The sequence below is a fragment of the Syngnathoides biaculeatus genome, chromosome 4 (assembly GCF_019802595.1).
Source record: "Syngnathoides biaculeatus isolate LvHL_M chromosome 4, ASM1980259v1, whole genome shotgun sequence".
Classification (NCBI taxonomy): Eukaryota; Metazoa; Chordata; class Actinopteri; order Syngnathiformes; family Syngnathidae; genus Syngnathoides; species Syngnathoides biaculeatus.
The window spans coordinates 25,034,360-25,053,358 of record NC_084643.1 but is presented as its reverse complement, the minus strand read 5'-3'; the positions used below and the strand labels follow the sequence as shown (position 1 = coordinate 25,053,358).

At 41.0% G+C, this 18,999-nt stretch overlaps 2 protein-coding genes across 5 annotated transcripts in view; one reads left to right on the top strand and one right to left on the bottom strand.

Annotated features, from left to right (window-relative positions):
- Positions 1-378: 378 nt before the first annotated feature.
- On the bottom strand, positions 379-15,593 carry cfap251 (cilia and flagella associated protein 251). 4 transcript variants are annotated; one of them, XM_061818634.1, is made up of 21 exons: positions 15,547-15,593; positions 14,853-15,007; positions 14,288-14,428; positions 14,110-14,219; positions 12,168-12,276; positions 11,954-12,034; positions 11,785-11,862; positions 11,597-11,638; positions 10,430-10,701; positions 9,924-10,100; positions 8,856-9,106; positions 8,599-8,750; positions 7,849-8,010; positions 6,971-7,155; positions 6,054-6,168; positions 5,820-5,983; positions 4,936-5,026; positions 4,660-4,803; positions 2,356-2,587; positions 1,189-1,296; positions 379-1,123 (listed from the first exon to the last, which is right to left on the bottom strand). In XM_061818634.1, exons 2-21 carry the CDS (start codon positions 15,000-15,002, stop codon positions 942-944), a joined length of 2,946 nt encoding a protein of 981 aa, XP_061674618.1. In that variant the 5' UTR covers positions 15,003-15,007; positions 15,547-15,593; the 3' UTR covers positions 379-941. The 4 variants fall into 4 exon arrangements, with proteins under 4 accessions (XP_061674618.1, XP_061674617.1, XP_061674619.1 ...); XM_061818633.1 differs by having other exon boundaries at positions 15,462-15,556; XM_061818635.1 differs by lacking the exons at positions 14,110-14,219; positions 15,547-15,593 and having other exon boundaries at positions 469-1,123; positions 14,853-14,993.
- A 698-nt stretch (positions 15,594-16,291) lies between these two features.
- LOC133500066 (zinc finger protein OZF-like) overlaps positions 16,292-18,999 on the top strand; it is a 3,632-nt gene continuing 924 nt past the window's right edge. Inside the window, exons 1-2 of the mRNA XM_061818648.1 lie at positions 16,292-16,502; positions 18,146-18,999. The exon at positions 18,146-18,999 is cut by the window's right edge and continues 924 nt beyond it. Of these exons, the coding sequence (XP_061674632.1) occupies positions 16,406-16,502; positions 18,146-18,999 (951 nt within the window). The 5' untranslated portion in view covers positions 16,292-16,405. The remainder of the gene's footprint in view (positions 16,503-18,145) is intronic.

Here is an 18,999-nt window from a genome sequence, read left to right as displayed (position 1 = left end):
GGCAAAAGGTTTCTGATTGGTCTGTCTCCGAGACTCACTCTGCTAGGCCTTCCCGCCCCCACCCCAGGATTGCATAAATACAGTGGAGGTTTCTTCGTGAGTTAAAAACAAACAAAAAAAAAAAAACGGTCTTCTATTTTTCAGCGTTAACCTGAAAACATTGATATTTTTCCTTTCTGAATGATCCGATTGCAATTCAGTTCGATGCGTTCGACGGTTGAAAATGATAAATATCACCGTAACTATACGACAATAACGATTACTTACTTAGTATCATGTCGTGTATTTATCCGTGAATATAGTACAGTATTTTTCACAGAGCATTCACAATTAAATCCACTGTGTTGTATTGTGGTGTTATATGTTCATTATCTATTGTTTTATTTCCTGACTCATGCAGCAGGTCAGATTGACCCACGAATTATGTATATAATATGGTATATGGTAACATAACTTACTAAAATAAAATACAACACACTAAGTATGATGTGCCGTACCTGATATACATTATAAATCATATCATACTATACCTGATGTATAATACCTTACTATATCATACCATACCATACTATACAATATCTTATGATACAATATCAAGCAATAATACACCGTTTCAAATATTAGTGAGTCTTAAAGTGCCACTGACACCTAAAACATGAAATTTAGTATGTTGTTAACCCCAAAAAATAAATAAATAAATCGGCCGGGATGGAATCATCCCGTTTGTTCACATCACGTTAGAATGTTGCTGTATATCAATTTTTTTCATCTCCCGCCATGAAAATTCACTTGAATGTTTTGAGTTTAGGAAGAACCAGAAAGTTTATCCTCACTAGGCCTGTATACCAAAAATCATATACAATATTATCATGTAAATATACCTAACTTTTTGTTTGCTTTAATTGTGTGCAATATTAATATCATTGTACTGTATTTTCCATTTAAATGTTATCCAGCCGTTGATCTGATGCTTTGGGTCCTCTGTTGAGCGTCACTGATGGCGATGACGACGACGATGATGATGATGGTAATGATGATGGGAGGCCTAGGATGTGGCGTGTAAATGTTTCCATGGATATCTCCTCTGGGATCACACTCTCCAGAGCGTACTCTTGGCTCACATCTAAAAAAAAAAAAAAAGCAATATTATATATGGAATTATAAAGCAGTGGAAGTATGCATACATACTTTCAGATTTAACAAAGTCGACCTCGGGACTTTCTTCTTCTTTGACTTCAAAGAGCCCTAACAGTGCAGTGAAACTGTCTGCCAGCTCATCCTCTGTCATGGCTTCCCCTATTTCAACATAACATCAAATCAAAATATGATCAGAAAATGAAATGTGACAGCAACGTATTGCCCTTGTTATCCATGCAACATGACAGAAAAACTATAGAGTAACATCTGCTGCTGAGGTAAAAAAAAAAAAAAAAAGTGTGCTGCACATACTAATTTTGTTGGTGTAATAATTTCTGCAATCAGCAGCCTGCCCTTTGACGATAACAAAGAAGTAATGTCAATGAACTTTGTCTTTATGGTGAATTCCGCTCAATCAAAGGGATGACGATGAGGTACGATGTTTTTCTCAAGTTTCATATGTTCATGAGTAGATTGTAGTTTAGTAGGCTAGTCCCAGGTTTATTTACAACGCAAGAAGACAGGAGTGTAGTTTTTTTTTTTTATTCCAGGGTGAAGGGGATGCCTGACATTGTGATATAAATGGCAAAAAGACAAATAAGGCAAAACAAAGGAGAAGATGGTGGCGTGTGTCATTTTTGTCTATTGTAGCGCTAGGCTAGTACCTGCTTCATTGCGAATGATGTGAGATTACACGACAGGAGTACACATATCTTGACTTTATTGGGTGGAGGGATCCCTCAAATGGCAAAGCTCCACCCAAAAAGTGAAACACAAAGTGTGCAGTTGGCTATTTATATGTTGGTTGGCTACTTCACAGTTTATTGTGAATAATGCAAGACGATAGCACCATACCATGTTTGATTTTTTTGGTTGAGGAGGGGATTATGTCCATTGCATTTGGACTCATTAAAAGACTCATCTCCATGGCAACACTGCCAGGCAACCAGCAAATGGTCCAGTTCAATGTCAAGTTATGATACTAGCCCACAAACTCAAACCCCAGCATCACCTTTGCGATTAAGGGACCCTAACTGCCAAATTGCACCATATTTGTCTGTTTGTTAGTAGGCAACTTTATGGTTCATTAACAAAGACAAAAAAATTTTTTTATATAGCTATATTGTAGTATATTTTTGTATTTTTACTGAGTATGGTACTTTCTGGTTCAGGACACAAAGTGACAGATTTGTACAATTTTTGTATTATATACTGTACCTCGGACTTGCAGCAGTTCCAGCATTCGGTCTCGATGCAGAATGGGCTGCCCCGTGGGGCCGACCCCATCGCCCAGGACCTCAAAGGCTGTGGCCAGCTCATCTGCCGAGATGCCAAAAGCAGGCCGGTGGTTGATGTACAGTTTGATCAGCTCTTCCAGGTTGATGTCTGTGATGTACTGTCCCGTTTCTGCGTACTGGCCCAACTTCACCTCGTTCAGCATGTCTTCAACCTGCCCAAAATAAAACGAATGAAACCTCCAGACAACCCATGAAAAGAATACTATTTGAAATAGGGTTTTCAACCATTCAAATATGCTTTAAACACATTTTAAAATATTTCAACACACACAAAATTATTGCATACATTAAAAGGCATACTCCCGTTCCCGGTCGTCCGCAAGTATTTTTTTTTACATACCTGTCTTGTGCACCTTCTACCGATGGAGATTGTCTTTGAATGAGTGACTCAACCACCATGCTTAATCGGCGAATGCGTACATGATAATTAATAATCGGCAGTGAGACAGGAGCAGGGCTGATGTGCGCACCACTCAAGTATGTATTTTCTTTTTCTGTCTGAAATAAATGCTGCAAAATCACTGCAAGGCCATCACTGGAATTGGACCCAGTCAGTTAATTGGATCAAAACATGCAATATGTTCTTTCACCTTCATGGGGCGCCTCTGGAATGCTGAATAGAAAAAGTGGTTCAGTCCACAGGATAATGGGCGCATGGTGAACGCAGATCAAAATTTAACTGCGAACAGCCACATTTTGGGTTGCTCCACCCAGAGTGCATTCCTGGGTCACGGTTACGTGAATATCAGACATGAATTGATGGCCAAAAGTGCACAGCAGGAAGAATGCACAGCTGTGCACCTCTCGGACATGCGAGAATATGGTCCCAAAGTACAGTATAGGTACTGTATACTGTACACATTGTAATGCCCATTGAAGAGGCATGGTCTGGGGGCAGGGGGGGTGATTAAGTGCCATCAATCTGTTCCAGCCCTTGCAAAAGCATTTTTTTTATATTCCATACAATTTGCACAGCTTTCTAAAAAAAAAAAAAATACAACAGACAAAAAACAATGCAGAGGTTTTTATAAAAGAGTAATTCAATTTCTATACATGTCGTAGTGCACCTTTAAAGGGGAATCCAGTGCTTTTGCATGAACAGTGTATCCAATAGGTCATGTAATATGTACCCTATTTTGACAATGTGATGTTAAATCCCCTCTCATTTAATAGTGTTTTGAGAAGATTTTTATCGACAATTGCTAATTTTCAGGGGCGCTGCCATTTTTGCGAGTCACATGACCTACGTGCACGGATGTGACATGTATCGTGCCGCAACAAAGGCTCGATTACATGGGACACCATTTATGCCCAGCGCCGATTTCTCGTATTTATCCTCATCTGATGAAGAAATACCAAAATCGGTTGATCGGGAAGACGGAGGAATACTTCCATACAGATTTGAACCTGTGGCTGTAATTAATGTTGAATATTCGGATGGTTCTTCGGGCGGAATGACGAGGGAGTTCCGGCGGCAGGCCGTGAGCCGAGCTTCCAGGCGGCGGTGGCCGTTGGCCCCGGATGCCGAAGATAGGCTAAAGGCCTCCGCCGAAGCCCGGCTAACGGCCTCCCCGGACCTCGAAGCTCGCCTCGAGGGTCGCCGCTGGAGCTTGCGCCCCGCCTTCATAGGTCATGTGACTCGCGAAGATGGCAGTGCCCCTGAAAATTCGTAATTGTTGATAAAAATCTTCTTAAAACACAATTAAATGAGAGAGGATTCAACATCATGTTGTCAAAATAGGGTACACATTACATTACCTAATGGATACACTGTTCATGCGAAGCACTGGATCTCCCCTTTGAGGGACATGGCAAAGAGAATGACTTCAGGAGCTGAAGTTGGTTAGTCTGCATTTGAGCATCTGGCTGTGATATGTGGCCTACAGTAGCTCCTTGCAAGTGTTCCCAATAATTTATTTGGCTGTTTGTCCTGTCCAATAAATGCCTGAAAGCAGCTGTGGCTGTCCTTCGCAACATGCAAGGGCTTTAGAGGATATTAATGTACCTTTTTTTCCACTTCACTCAAGAGTTGCCAAATGTAAACTTACTCGCAAGCGAAGGCTGTAAATTGAAAAACTCACAAGTTGTGGGGCAAGCTAAAACTGTAAAAAAAAAACATGAATAATGAAAATTACAGTTTTAATCAACCACAATGTAGTGATAAAACAGAAACAGAAAAATGTGTTCTGCAGCAGAATCTGTCATTGTAAAATGTGGCGCGTACCTCTTGTTCAGTCGGGAAGAAAGCCAAAGCACGCATCAGGGAAGGTAATTCGGTCAGAGGGATTTTGGGAGATAACTGACGAGTCTCCATAGAATCCAGGCCTTGATTGTGAATTTGACAGTAATAGAAAAAGTCCTCGATTTCCTAAGCACAGTACGTCAGAAGCTGAATGGACAAATCCTGCTGTGGTAAGTTACTCTGCCATTGCCAGCCTGAACTGCTTATACTGAACTGTTACACCGTCAAAACACCCAATTAATGAAATTTCATACTCACCCTGTAGAAGTCTCCATTCCTGCCTCCCTCTAAAAGAGTGTAATATGGTGTCAGCTCTTTTCCTCCCAAAGCTGCCGCTCCCTCCAGGGCACTGCACTCACCGGAAAGAGCCAAGACATGCGTACAATTCATGCATACAATGAATACAACAATTTCACTGGACCACAATTTTAGGTATTCACTCACACGCACATACATAGACGGTCCAGAGATCAGATCGTAGAGCGGGATCACAAAATGGCTAAACATGCATTAGCAACACTGAGAAGCAACCTTTTCCCCATGATGTCCCTTGCTCGTGGCTACGGCAGCTCCTTCAGGCTTATGTTTCTTGGACCTGGGTCAGATCGAGGTCGTTTCACAAATGAACAGTACCGAGCCAGTTCGGAAGAGCACAGAGACCACTTCAAAAAGGAGGTCTCAGAGTGACTTTTTTGGAACGCACCAGGATTCGCTTGTGTGTGTTTGCACGTGCACAAGAGGTCCAACCCAAGGGGGAAACAAACTTTTGTATAAAATGGAACAAATGTGGCAGGTGTGAATGCACCCTAAATAATGAAATACAGCCCCTTAGACCAAAAGTCTGTCCACCCCAGAGGAAGAACTACATGCGTGTGTATGTTACTTTTTCTTTGGCTTATTGTGGTTTTTTTTTTGTCTGTGTGTGATACCACTATATAAGGTTACTAGTAGGAAACGAGTGTTTGAACCATCAATAATTCTAAAGATGTCCATTTCTATGCTTTTCCGTGACTCTTCCAGTCTTAGTTTCAACCTGTTGATGATGCCTTGTTACTTTGAGCTCAATAGCTACATCCCTCTGAGAACATCGGAAAATTTCTTGAAACTTTTTGTGAGCAAAGTAAGTTGCATGCTAAGGTTACCTGTAACTTATCTGCCAGGACAGGACCGTGCAGTCAGATCCGCCTGCGGTGAAAACAAAGAGTCCGTCGTGGGAGTAGGCGAAGGCCGACACGCCGGTCGGATGGCAGACGACCGCTTGGGACTTGTAAGGGTTGCCGTCCAGAGGCAGGATCTGCAAGCCAACCTGGAAGACCAAGCAAGATTTACTCAGTCCTGGGTGGTGAACAGTTCAGTCTGGAAGCAAATGTATTGACCTTGTCGTCCGTGACGTACGCCATGTAATACGAGCCCCTCTCGTTGTCTGCAGACGTCGGTAGAATCGCAATTTTCTTAACGGGGCTTCCGTATGTTGGCCCGAGGAGAGTCTTTCTGTTGGAGTCGATCAGATACAAGGACCCAAGTTTTCGTAACCCTGCATAAGCTGCTGTTTGAACAGACCCTCGAAGTCCATTAAATCACGGTTCCACTGTATATGCAAAGACTTTCAATTCTATTCCATTAGAAAATGTTCCACGATTTTGTTAAAATTCCATCTATACATTTTCTATACCGCTTATCAGCCTATCCCAGCTGTCTTCGGGTGGGAAGCACGGTAAACCCTGAACTGGTCTCCAGCCAATTGCGGGGGACATATAAACAACCAACCATTTACATTCACATTCACACCTACAGGCAATTTGGAGTTTTCACTTTCCCACAGTTTTCAACTTACCCACGCACGCATGGCGAGCATGCAAACATGAATGCAAACTACACACAAGTGAGTCTGGGTGTGAACCCGGTTCCTCAGAACTCTCAAGCAGATGTGTGAACCATGTGTGGAAATTATTTCAATTCAGAATCAGAATTAGAATCAGTTTTAATGGCCAAGTGTGTAGAAGACAAGGACTTTTTCTCCAGCAGTCGGTGCTGCCCTGGTACAACATACAGAACAGAGAACAAGGAACAATATAGCAACTAGAAGAAAGAACAAGAGACATTTCTGTTTACAGGAATTATTCCTTATAAGACGTGCAAGATGTGAAATCTATTAGATAAGTGTGTTAACAATGTCAATTATGCAAAGGGAGCAGTTAAAGTGATGAATCATGCAATCTGCAAAATACAGAGGTTATTCCATTACAGAAAAAAAGTCTTCTTCCTTCTGATAATAGTAGTGATTGTTTGTCACCTGCACGTCTTGGAGGTGCTGTTGAAAAGCTTCATCTTGTATTGGTCTGAGGCCACCACCAGAAGCTCCTCAGCGCTAAGAGGCGGGTACCAGGTCATGCACTTGGGCACCGCACTCTGCTCAAGGCGCTTGGAACTCAGGATGACCAACTGGCCCACATCACTGCTCTCCACGTCGTACTCCACCTGTTAGTCCCAACAGCTGAGTTCTACACGGTCTAAGCCAGGGGTGTGTGTCACACAACGCACTTACACACGGATTTGTGGGTCATTGACACGGAAGAGAAGCTATAAGGTTGAGGAGCGGGAGTACAACCATTGCAAAATGCAATGCTCAATTGAGAAGGGACAAGAGACAAAAGGGGGAAATGCTAGTTGTACACATAATGGTGTTTTGGAAGGGCAGGTGCTCAAAGAACAAAGAGAGTACATGGAGGATTTTTTTTATTAACTGCTGAAACCATGTAACTATAATCCATCCATTTTCTTCGCCGGTTATCCTCACAAGGGTCAAGGGAGTGCTGGAGCCTATCCCACCTGTCAACAGGCAGGAAGCAAGGTACACCCTGAACTGGTTCCCAGCCAATCGCACTCAGAATCCTACCTAGGGGAAATTTAGAGTGTCCAATTAATGTTGCATGTTTTTTGGGGATATGGGAGGAAAGCGGAGTACCCTGAGAAAACTCACGCAGGCATGGGGAGAACATGCAAACTCCACACAGGCGGGCCGGGATTTGGACCCTGGTCCCCAGAACTGTGAGCCAAGACACTCTAACAAATTGCTCCACCTAAATAAATATTTTCTGTATAAATGTAATATTTAATATTAGATTGATTTATTTATTTTACAATAAATAAATAAATCACTTGCAGACTTACCAATAGACGGTCCACCCCCAGTGTGAACAGTCTGGGCTTGGCACTGTCCTGGTGCACCCCAAACAGGAGGTCCATAATGGGCTTATAGTGGGAGCGGTACCTGCCCAAGTAGATCCACAGAGGTGGCTGCATGCGGAACAAAGTCACTGCCTTCCCCACATCCTGACGGGGAACAACTTCGCTCATTATCTTCGCTGCAGTATTAAAGATATGCAGTCAGACTATTTCTTTGGACAAAAGGTCGTTGAAATGTAGAGGTGGGCATGACAATCAATCAATTCCAGAGAGGAGATTAAATGTGTAATGATAGGAGAGAAATAATATTGTTATATGTCAATTGAGGGATTAGGAGAGTCCTATAGTCATGAATGTCAGTGTATGAGTGATCTTTAAATGTGAGATGACATGAAATGTCACATGAGATGACGTTACACGTTATATGAAAGATGGCATCAAATGTGAGACAATATAGGATAAAAAGATCCGATAAGAGATAGTCATACATGGCGCAATTTAGAGAGGAATGAAATTGGGGATTATTTGAGGAATGAGACGAGAATGCAAAATTGGAAATGACAGATAAAGTAGCACAAGGTTAGATTACACTACATGAGAAAAGAGATGAGATTGCCTGAGGTGAGTGAGAGATGACAAAAGGGATTAGATTAGATAAAATTCTGAAACGAAATGAGAAATTGCAAGAAAGACAGGAGAGGATTCCTTTGGCCAAAGGTAAATAATACAACTCACTGCTGTGGCAAGGTAGTTGGAGTCGTGTGAAAAACTCATGTGGCTGATGCTGTCTGGGGGGTAATCGAAACACTCCTTGGGATCGCTTTGTAAAGTGTCGACATCCAGAAAGTGAACGGCTCCACTAGCAAAACCCACCGCCAGGTAACGTCCTGCTCGGGAAGAAACAAAACATGTCCGGGTTCAATGAAATCCACATTTTAGTACCAGATTTAGCCTGACAGACAATAAATGCTCAAATGTCTATCCACGGTCACCTTGTGGGTCAATGGTGACACACTGGATCTCTTTCTCCTTCTCCAAAACCGTCCTGCGGACGGTCCGCTTCCGCCGGTAGTCCCAAACCTTTAAAATACCGCTCTGGTTGCCCATGACGACAAGGGGCTGTTTGGGATGGCAGGCCACGGCGTGGAGGGGGTCGCAGTTCTCCTGCAACAGGACCCGCCACGTGCCTTTTTCCACGTTCACATGGATGACCGTGGAGGTTGATGAGGACACCACAAAATTGCTGCACACAAATGAGAGCTGAGATTACATGTTGAGAGATTAGAAAATGAGAGATGAAAGGGATTTGGTGAGGGGTTCCAAAAATGAGCAAATGAGACTGAGTAAAATGAGGGACGAGAAGAGATGAGATCAAACAAGGGATGAGATGTACTGTAAAATGAGAGATCAGATTACGACATATTTTAAAAAAATTCCAAACAAACTAGGCCAACAAACGATATTGAGCTGACATTAAATGTGAAACTGCCAATAAATGAGATGACAGTACACACGGGCGAAAAATCAGATAAGAGATCACTCATGAAATTTATAAAGAGATGATATTACAAGTGGAATGAGATATTAGATGGGATGACATTACATCTGAATTGAGATGAAAAATTCGATTACTGGAAAAATAAGAGATGACAGTGCATGTGAAACAAGCGATGTGTTAATTAAAATTTTAGATGAGATAAAATGAGATATTATCAGACTACAGAAATTAGATGTGAAAGGAGGGATTAAATGAGATGACTTTACGTGTTAATTAAAACTTTAGATGAGATAAAATGAGATATTATCAGAATACAGAAGTTAGATGTGAAAGGAGGGATTAAATGAGATGAGATTATAAATGAAATAGGAGATAAAACAATAGATGAGATTACATGCAAAATATCACTGGAAATGTGAGATAACTTGGAAAAATCAAGTAGATGACAGCTAACATTACATGAGGTAAAACGATATCATGTGTGAAATAAGTGTTTATATGAGAAAGAGCATGTGGGTGCGGCACTGTGAATCTATGTTAATTTTCTTCTGAGGATTTTTACCGGCCAAGTACTGGCTTGGTATCCACAGTGCCGTCTTCCAGGTATCCTCCTGCAAACTCCTTAGAAAAGGAAATCGAGACAATGGGGTCCAGGTTCAACTGGGTGAACCAGGTCAGGAGCAGCATGTTCTCGTCGTAAAAGTTGATGTGGCCTCGCGTGTCCCCGGTGATGATGCAGCTGTCACATCAAAGAAACCAATTCAAACGGAGAATGCGATTTTTATAAAAAATGCCGTCTCAATGCTAAAGAGCTCAGGATGAACTGGAATGTAATAAAGTGAGGGAAACTTTGAGATCTGAGAGGTGAGAAATGTAATAATGCTGAATTATAGTCATACATAATGAAAACTGCTAAAATTTGTGAGACCCATGACTTGAAGTCAGAATGGTGTAAATCATTTCAAGCAAACTTTTAGGTAGACAAATTTTAATGGAAAAATGATGCAAATATTTCTTTGGGTGTAGAATACCTTGAATGCATTGACTAAAAAGATGACTTGTACATACTTGTCAACCACAGTCAGTACGGTGATGGGATGCTCCTGCAGCGAGATTATCTTCACTCGGTCTCGGCTCAGCCTTTGGTTTGAGGCCAGGTCCTGCGTGAGCTCCCAGACCATAATGATGCCCGCCCTCGACGGGGTAATTATTCGGAGATCCCGCCAGTGGAAAACAGACGGTCTCAGAGGCCCGCCGGCCAGTTTGAGGATTTCGCAGAACTCGGGTGTGGATTGAGGGAAGAGAGATGCGTTCAGTTCCAAGGTGGCCGCGTCGCCCAGCTAATGACAAGAACCGGGGAGGAATGAATACAAATGAATGGATGAAAATAAGACCAAGTGTAACAACGTTTGAAAATATATTTCCAAAACATAGATTCAAAAAATAGATTCTTCAAAAATGGGACAAAATGTAAACGTAAGACAAATAAATCAAAGTGACATAAACATTTTAAAATACAGTAAAGGTGCAGAGGGAAAAACATCTCCAAAATAAATCATGAAGATATATTTACATTTTTAAATGGATAGTACTGAAGACCTTTCTAAACAAAATATATTTAACCAATCACGAATACATATTATATAAACTAACAAATGATACATAAAATAAACAAAAACATCAAAAGAAAAATCACTTAATTCAAAAAAATCATGAATACTCATTGGGGAATTCAAATTGTTATTAGGGATAAAAATCCTCATAAATCAATCTCACAAAATATGGATGTATTGAGATTAGGATAAAACAAATTTAAAAACAATAAAATCAAATCCATTCATGAATATAGAAACGTACAGGAAAATGTATCATAAAATAATTGCTTGAACAATTATGAACATATATTTAAAAGCATAAATGGACAGATATTTTAAAAAGTCAATAAAATTAAAATGTTGTAATTTTTAAATATGGTACGTAACATACAGTATATATAAGGAAATATTACAAGTGAACCTAGATAAAAATGATTGAAAAGAATTATATGATTGACTGAATGAATGATTAAAAAAACAAATGACGACTGTATAATGTACTGTACATCATAAAATGTAAAAACAAAAAGTTAAAAAAAATTATTAATATTTGCTGATTAAAATATTCATCACATATCAAAATAGAAAAACGTAATGGGCATGATCCAATTAAGCAAAGTGTCAGAGAGTAAATAATTACCTTAATAATCTTGAGGGGAACATATTGCAAACTTCTCTGTGCCTAAAAAAGAGCAACTGCTTAATCCAAGAAAGAATTATTGGAACAACCGTGCCATTTGTCTTTTTATAAAGTCCTCCAGTGGCTTTGATTTTTTTTTTTTTTTTAGAATTGTATGCCGGACCACATCAAACACGGCACTAACTCACCGTGCTGTAAAACAAGACTTGGCTTTCACTGCTGCTGAGCAACTGGGTGCTATTTTTTGGGTTGAAAATGATGTGATTCTGTAAAACAAATAAACGTGTTTTAGTGTTATTTGACTGAATGCTAAATTTTGTGCTAGGTGATGGATGATTTACCTTTAACGCTACTTACTTGATAACCATACTCAGGGCTGAGCTCGGTGAGCCACAGTGGCTCGTTGGAGTCGGTGGTCCAATCCCAGATACACACGCACTGTGAACAAACAGCAGCACTGAAAGTCATTCAACATTCCAATTACACGGTTTTACTCTTCATTCGTGAGCAGGAGACAGGCAAGGCCAGTCCACCAGGTGAGGTAGAATAGAGGGCAACAACTTGAACTCACTTGCTCTCTCTCCTTCCCGAGCGTCACCAGCTGTTTAGCGTCCCCCGAAAACCCAGTGGCAATGACTCCCCCATCCGGGTGGCAGTCGAACAATGTATGAACGGGAATGCTGTAATGTTCCAAACATATCGTATCAACTGAAGCACAATTGTATAGATAATTTTCCCCACTGTGTCACAGATTTTGGAGTTTTTCATGGGTTTTCATTGTATACAGGCAAGTCTAAGTGGAGGACTGCGCGCCGTCCCCACAGGGGGTCAGGGTTAGGGTCTATTGAGGTCTACTCGAAGACATGCAGCATGATTAATAGCAAACAGAAGAGAAAGAGGAGACCCCAAAGTTAACTGTAATAGCTGTTATTCCTCCAAAACATGAAGAATATAATCATGTAAGACCATGATTGTTCTTAATTTTCTATTTGTATATATTGCTGCTCCATGTGTTTTAAAGTTGCAGTTGTTTCCCTACTGACATCCATCCATCCATCCATCCATCCGGCCATCAATTTTCTTAGCCGCTTATCCTCACAAGGGCCATGGTAGTACTAGAGCCTATCCCAGCTGTCAAGAGGCAGGAGGGAGGGTACACCCTGAACTGGTGGCCAGCCAATTCCAGGGCACAGAGCGACAAACAGCAATTTGACAGAACCTCAGCACGTTTACGTACCAGCGTTGGTGCAAGCACTATCTTGTTTGGTTACATCGTGTTTTGTCTGCTTGAGAACCATATTGTATTAAAACTCATTCAAGGATTTCTCGCAGTACAGTGAAGAAAATAAGTGTTTGAACACTCTGGTATATTGCAAGTTCTCCCACTTAGAAATCATGGCGGGGTCTGAAATTTTCATCGTACGTGGATATCCACTGTGAGAGAGATAATCTAAAAAGAAAAATATGTATGATTTTTTTTTAATGACTTTTTTGTGTGATGCAGCTGCAAATAAGCATTTGAACACCTGTCTATCAGCTAGAATTCTGACCCTCAAAGACCTGTTAGTGCTTGCATGGGGCTCCACTCTGATTGAGATTGACCGTCACGTTTAGCTTCTTCCATTTTCTAATGATTGCTCCAAGTGTGGACCTTTTTCACCAAGCTGCTTGGCAATTTCTCCGTAGCCCTTTCCAGCCGTGTGCAGTTGTACAATTTTGTCTCTGGTGTCTTTGGACATCTCTCTGGTCTTGGCCATGTTACAACTTTGAGTATTACTGATTGTATGGGGTGGACAGGTGTCTTTATGCATCTTACGACCTCAGACAGATGCATCTGATTCAGGATAATACGTGGAGTGGAGGTGGACTTTTAAAGGCGGACTAACAAGTCTTTGAGGGTCAGAATTCTAGCTGATAGACAGCTGTTCAAATACTTATTTGCAGCTGTACCACACAAACAAATTGTTAAAAAGTCATACATTGTGATTTCTGGATTTTTCTTTTTAGATTATCTCTCTCACTGTGGACATGAACCTACGATGAAAATTTCAGACCCCTCCATGATTTCTAAGTGGGAGAACTTGCAATATAGCAGGGTGTTCAAATACTTATTTTTTCGCTGCACTGCGAGAAATCCTTGAATGAACATCCTCCCCCGAGCACCGATGATCTCCTTGTTCTTTTACCCCCCAGGACAATACATTGGCACAGTGCATCATTGTCGCCCTGGTAACTGGTATCCGGTCCTGTGGATCGGTGGCATGTTCTCTGGTTCCGCCTTCCCGACAGTGTTTGGAACCCCTTGACCTCTAAAAAGAGCCCTCAGTGTATCTCGATTCAGCCGGAAGTTTCAATGATATTTGGCCCACGCCTAACATACGATATTGTCTCTCTGTTTCATGGATTTTTAATTCATTTTCAATTTTCACTTTGCGGGGGCTGGTCGAAAACATATCCCCCATGATAAATGGGGGCTCACTGTAGCATGTTATAGATATGTAGAATCTAACTACCCAGAGTACGAATCCCACAGTATGACTGTGCTTTTCTTGTTCTGGTCTGCCGTCGCGATCCAGCGTCGGTCTTCGCTGACACACATACACGAAATGGGGGAGCAGTGACCCTAAAAGGATCGAATTAGCTTGCAATTTTTGGTGGTGAATATTATTGTGATACAAGTCTTTTTTCTACCTGGAGAATGTGCTGGGAGTTGGTGGTGTGGTTATAAAGGATCGCGACGTGAGCTCCGGCATACAGGAACACCAGCTGACTGTGGTCTTGCAGAACGTACACAGGAAGCGAGGAATTCACCCCAGAGACCCAATCAAGTGACTGGAAAGATGGGTGGAGACCTTACTTGAGGATATACTCGATACATTTCACTCTTCATATAGTCTTACCTTGACTTCTGAGTTTGCACTATTCTGTGATCAAGCTCCCAACTTATTTTATACACCAAATCGATGTTACCCATTCAGATGAACCAAAATGTAATTAATCCGTTCCCAACACCGATAAAATACCCATTTTTTAAAATTAAACATTTTTAAACTTGGAAAAAAGGACTTCATCATATCGTTCATAGTTTCATTGCTACACTTTTTTTCTCACTTCAAACACATGTAAGTGTAAGCGCACTCATACTCAAATTTTGTATCACAACAAAGGAAAAAAAGAAAGTGATGCGCCTAACTTCAATCCATTCAAATTTAGGATACTCACAAGTCAAGGTACAACTGGATTTACACTTACCTACCAATGCATGCATTCTACTGTGCGTGGTCTCGTGTGCAAAAAGCGTTTCTCTGGTGGCAGTGTAGACTTGAGACTCCCTACTTCGACTTTGTTTGTCAGCGTCATTCTGGTCGCTCTTTTGGGTGGGCTTGGGACGCTGCGCTTCAGCCATTGTGCCTGCACAAATTAATTTAATAAAAATAAAAACTTACTGTTATACTTGTAGGCGGCACAGTGGGGCAGCTGGAAAGCGTTGGCCCCACAGTTCTGAGGACCCGAGTTCAATCCCAGCCCTCCCTCTGTGGAGTTTGCATGTTCTCCCCGTGCCTTTTCTCCGGGCACTCCGGTTTCCTCCCACATCCCAAAAACATGCAACATTAATTGGACACTCTAAATTGCCTCTAGGTGTGATTGTGACTCTGTCTCCATGTGCCCTAGAATTGGCTCGCAACCAGTTCAGGGTGTACCCCGCCTCCTGCTTGTTGACAGCTGGGATAGACTCCAGCACTCCCGTGACCTTTATGAGGATAAGCGGCTAAGAAAATTGATGGATGGATGTTATATTTGAACTTCTGAGAGCTGACGAGCTTTTATAGGAATTTATTGCCGACAACTAACTGGTCTAAATCACCTGGTTCCCGCAGGTCCGACGTTATGAAGGTGCAAGTGATAGTTGAATTAAGATGTTTCTTGAGAGTGCAATATAATATACTCACTCCTGAGCCCCGCTTTGAAACTTCAAACGTGTTTGACTCACGGTTGCCTGGCAACCGTCTCGCTACACAATTTACACCGTGTTGAAACATTTCAAACTAAAAGCAAAACAGGTTAAAAATGTAATCTAAAGATCTGAAATCATCTTTGACCATCATTTATTACGATTATATTATTTTATGTATTTTTGGATGGAAGGATTTGGAAAATAAAAATAGTCTTTGGTAATAGCGTTACTGTAAGACTTTATTCTGAAACTAATAATTCGTTCATGACTGGTTTATTATACCTTTGTGACTTCCGTTCTCGAAGAGCAGTCGCAAGCTCTTCTTAAAAAAATAATCATCATAACTCTTTCCTTCAATGTTAATCAATTAACATGATTTTTTTCCCCAAAAAATACACAATCCATGTCGTTTCCTTCAATATTATAGCTTCATTCAATGAAGTCAACTAAAGGCTGTATATCCTTCAAAACAAATACTACGTTTAAAAACCGGAAGTCAAGTGTATTTATGAACCTTTTGATAAAACAACCCTAAAATAACTACTTGGGATTTGGTGTGGCGTAAAATAGCTTGAAACCTCTATTTTGATTAGTTGTTCACTATTTGCAAAACTGCTGCTTGTTGTATTTACTGAGCTCGCAAGTCAAAACAAACAAGACGTCATTATGCAGCTCCTTTTTCTGTCGGTTTTCACTCATTACTACCGCCACAAGAGGGTGACCGAGTAGCGTCCGGATGTTGTTCGAGCTGCGGTTAAACTATGACCGAAGAAGAACAGGCGGAAAACGTCGTCGATTCCGAAAAAGGAGTCAAAGCTCGAGCGTGAAGTGGTGTGATCGACCACAAAAACAACATGAAAATGTCAAAAAAGCAATTTTGTCGAGGGACAGGGAAGAAGGAGCGTCAGTGGCAACAACCCGAAACAGTTTCCGCCAATCAAATTGTTGAAGGTGCGTTTACTATTGATTGGTTTATTGTGTTGAAAATATAAATATGGTAGTTTCATTGGCACGTAAATTACTCTGCGACGAAGCAAGTGCTGGCAAATAAATTGGAAATACTTATGGTTTTCTTTATTCGGAAGAGAGGCCTTTGTCACGGTGGAGGCAATTATGAACGATTCTAAGTTGCAGTCAGTGTTAGCATAAAACCTTGAAAATTCTGCTTCAATGCAGGAAAAAAATAAGATCCAAACTTTATGTAAGGAACTTTAAATGGTGGCAAGTATTTGCTGACTCCTAATTAACGTGACTTTCTGATTGGTTAGTCCGCATCCCCAGCCATGAGAGGGTGTGCACACTTGTGCAAAATCAATACCGCAGTAGCCTATTCTTACTCAGCCTCTCTGTAATGTGCTACAAGTACTGTATTAAATTTACTCGAGTAATTTCTGGGTATAAATTTTACTTGAGTAGTTTTAACATACTTTTTTACTTGACTATTTTTGTTAAGAAGAAAGACTGGTTTTACTTTAAGTTACGGTATACTTCATTCATTGATTCAACTTTTATCTATATTTTTTTTTTGGTTGGGGGCGATCATATATGTTTTGCTTTATAAAAGAAACATCCAGTTTGGGCACTGTCACATGACTGTTTAGCCAATCCAATGAATCTCCGAATGCGTAAAAATCTATTCAACCAATCAAACGGAGTCTGGTGGTCACGTGACCATACACAAAGAAGTAATAGAGAAGTAAAATATTCCAAGAGACTATTTCGTGTGAAACCTGGGGAAAAACAACAAACATTGAAATAATCTGGCGAGTGTGTTGTGCTGTTTCATCATTGTATGTAAATCAATTTAAGATTTTTTGCAGACAATTTCTGGTGGCCGAATTCACCTTAATTTATGTTATACATATTAAAAGTACTATTGTTTCGGTTAAAGTCATATTGTTGGGAAATACCTGAATTCAGACATTCCTGTTTTATATTTTTGCTCAATTGTTATTATATTTTGAATAGAAAAAAATCAAGTTACTAATTACTTAGTACTGGGAGTTTTTTGTTTTTTTTTACTGAACACCTACTCATCCTCAAGTAATTGTTTGCTGGGCCTCTTTTTACTGCAGTCATATTGCAACGTAACAGTGCTAAATACATTTTGACTTGATCTTGATTTAATTGTTTGTATTACAAACAATCGGGCATTTGAAGGGGGATGTGGTGACTTTGTTTTTTATAACCAGTTTGTAAAATGTGAAAAAAATCACGACAACAACAACATGGCGGAACAAGAAAGCTTTGCGGTGAATGCCGTTGTCTTGTGTTAGCTTGAAAATCACAATCCTCTTCTCAAACTTTTCACCTCAAAAAAGCCACTCAAAAAAACACTTTGAGAGCCACTGAAGTAGACCAAGTCTGAAAGCATGACATTTGGTGATATTTCTGCAATGGGATAATTTGATGAATCGTAATCGTAACGGTCCTAATGTCACCAAAGATGCCCAAATAAAGGTGATGAGTCCCAGCAGGACTCCATTTAGATACATCCAGTAAAAATGGACAATAGACTGTACTTTCCATTTCAGTGTTTTTACATTTAACACATGACATATGGAAATTTCACAATATAATTTTGTCCCCTGCAGTTGTCCAGCAACCAATTATTCTTCAGCAGGAGCTTTGGCAGACCTCACAAGTTAAAGAGGAAGAGGAAGGGCCACACCTTTCCCATGTTAATCAGGAAGAGCGGAATCCGAAGTCCCAGCACGTCAAAGAGGAGGAGCCGGAACACCTCCTGGTGAAAGAAGAAGACGAGGATGCACGGCCCCTCTCCATTAAGGAAGAAAAGGAAGAGACTGATGTCAGCAAATTGCCATTGACTGGCGTCTCTGTGGAATGTCAAGACAAAGACAAACCACCTGAGTGGTCACCGCTCCATCATCGCAGTCCAAGGAGAGCCAACTGCGGAGGACCAGCCCTAGACCACCACTTAGCGCCGCTGTCGGACAATGACGACATGGGAGGATCTTTGAAGGGTGAGGCAGACTCTGAAGGTGACGACAGAACGTGGCGCTGCTCTGAAAGTCCAACGACTCTGGCGGGCATCAAGGAAACGTCGCAAATGCGTCCAAAACTTTTTACCTGCTCAGTTTGTGGTAAAGGTTTTGCTAAAAAACAACACATGATGACACACATGAGAACACACACGGGAGAAAAACCCTTCAGCTGCTCAACTTGCGGTAAAACCTTCTCTCAAAAGCCACACCTGGAGTCGCATATGAGAACACACACGGGCGAAAAACCCTTCACTTGCTCATTTTGCAGTAAAACATTCTCACAAAAAGAAAATATGGAATCACACATGAGAATCCACACAGGAGAAAAACCCTACACCTGCTCAACTTGCGGTAAAACATTCTGTCAAAAACCGTATCTGGTATCACACATGAGAACTCACACGGGAGAGAAACCCTTTCCTTGCCCATTCTGTGGTAAAACC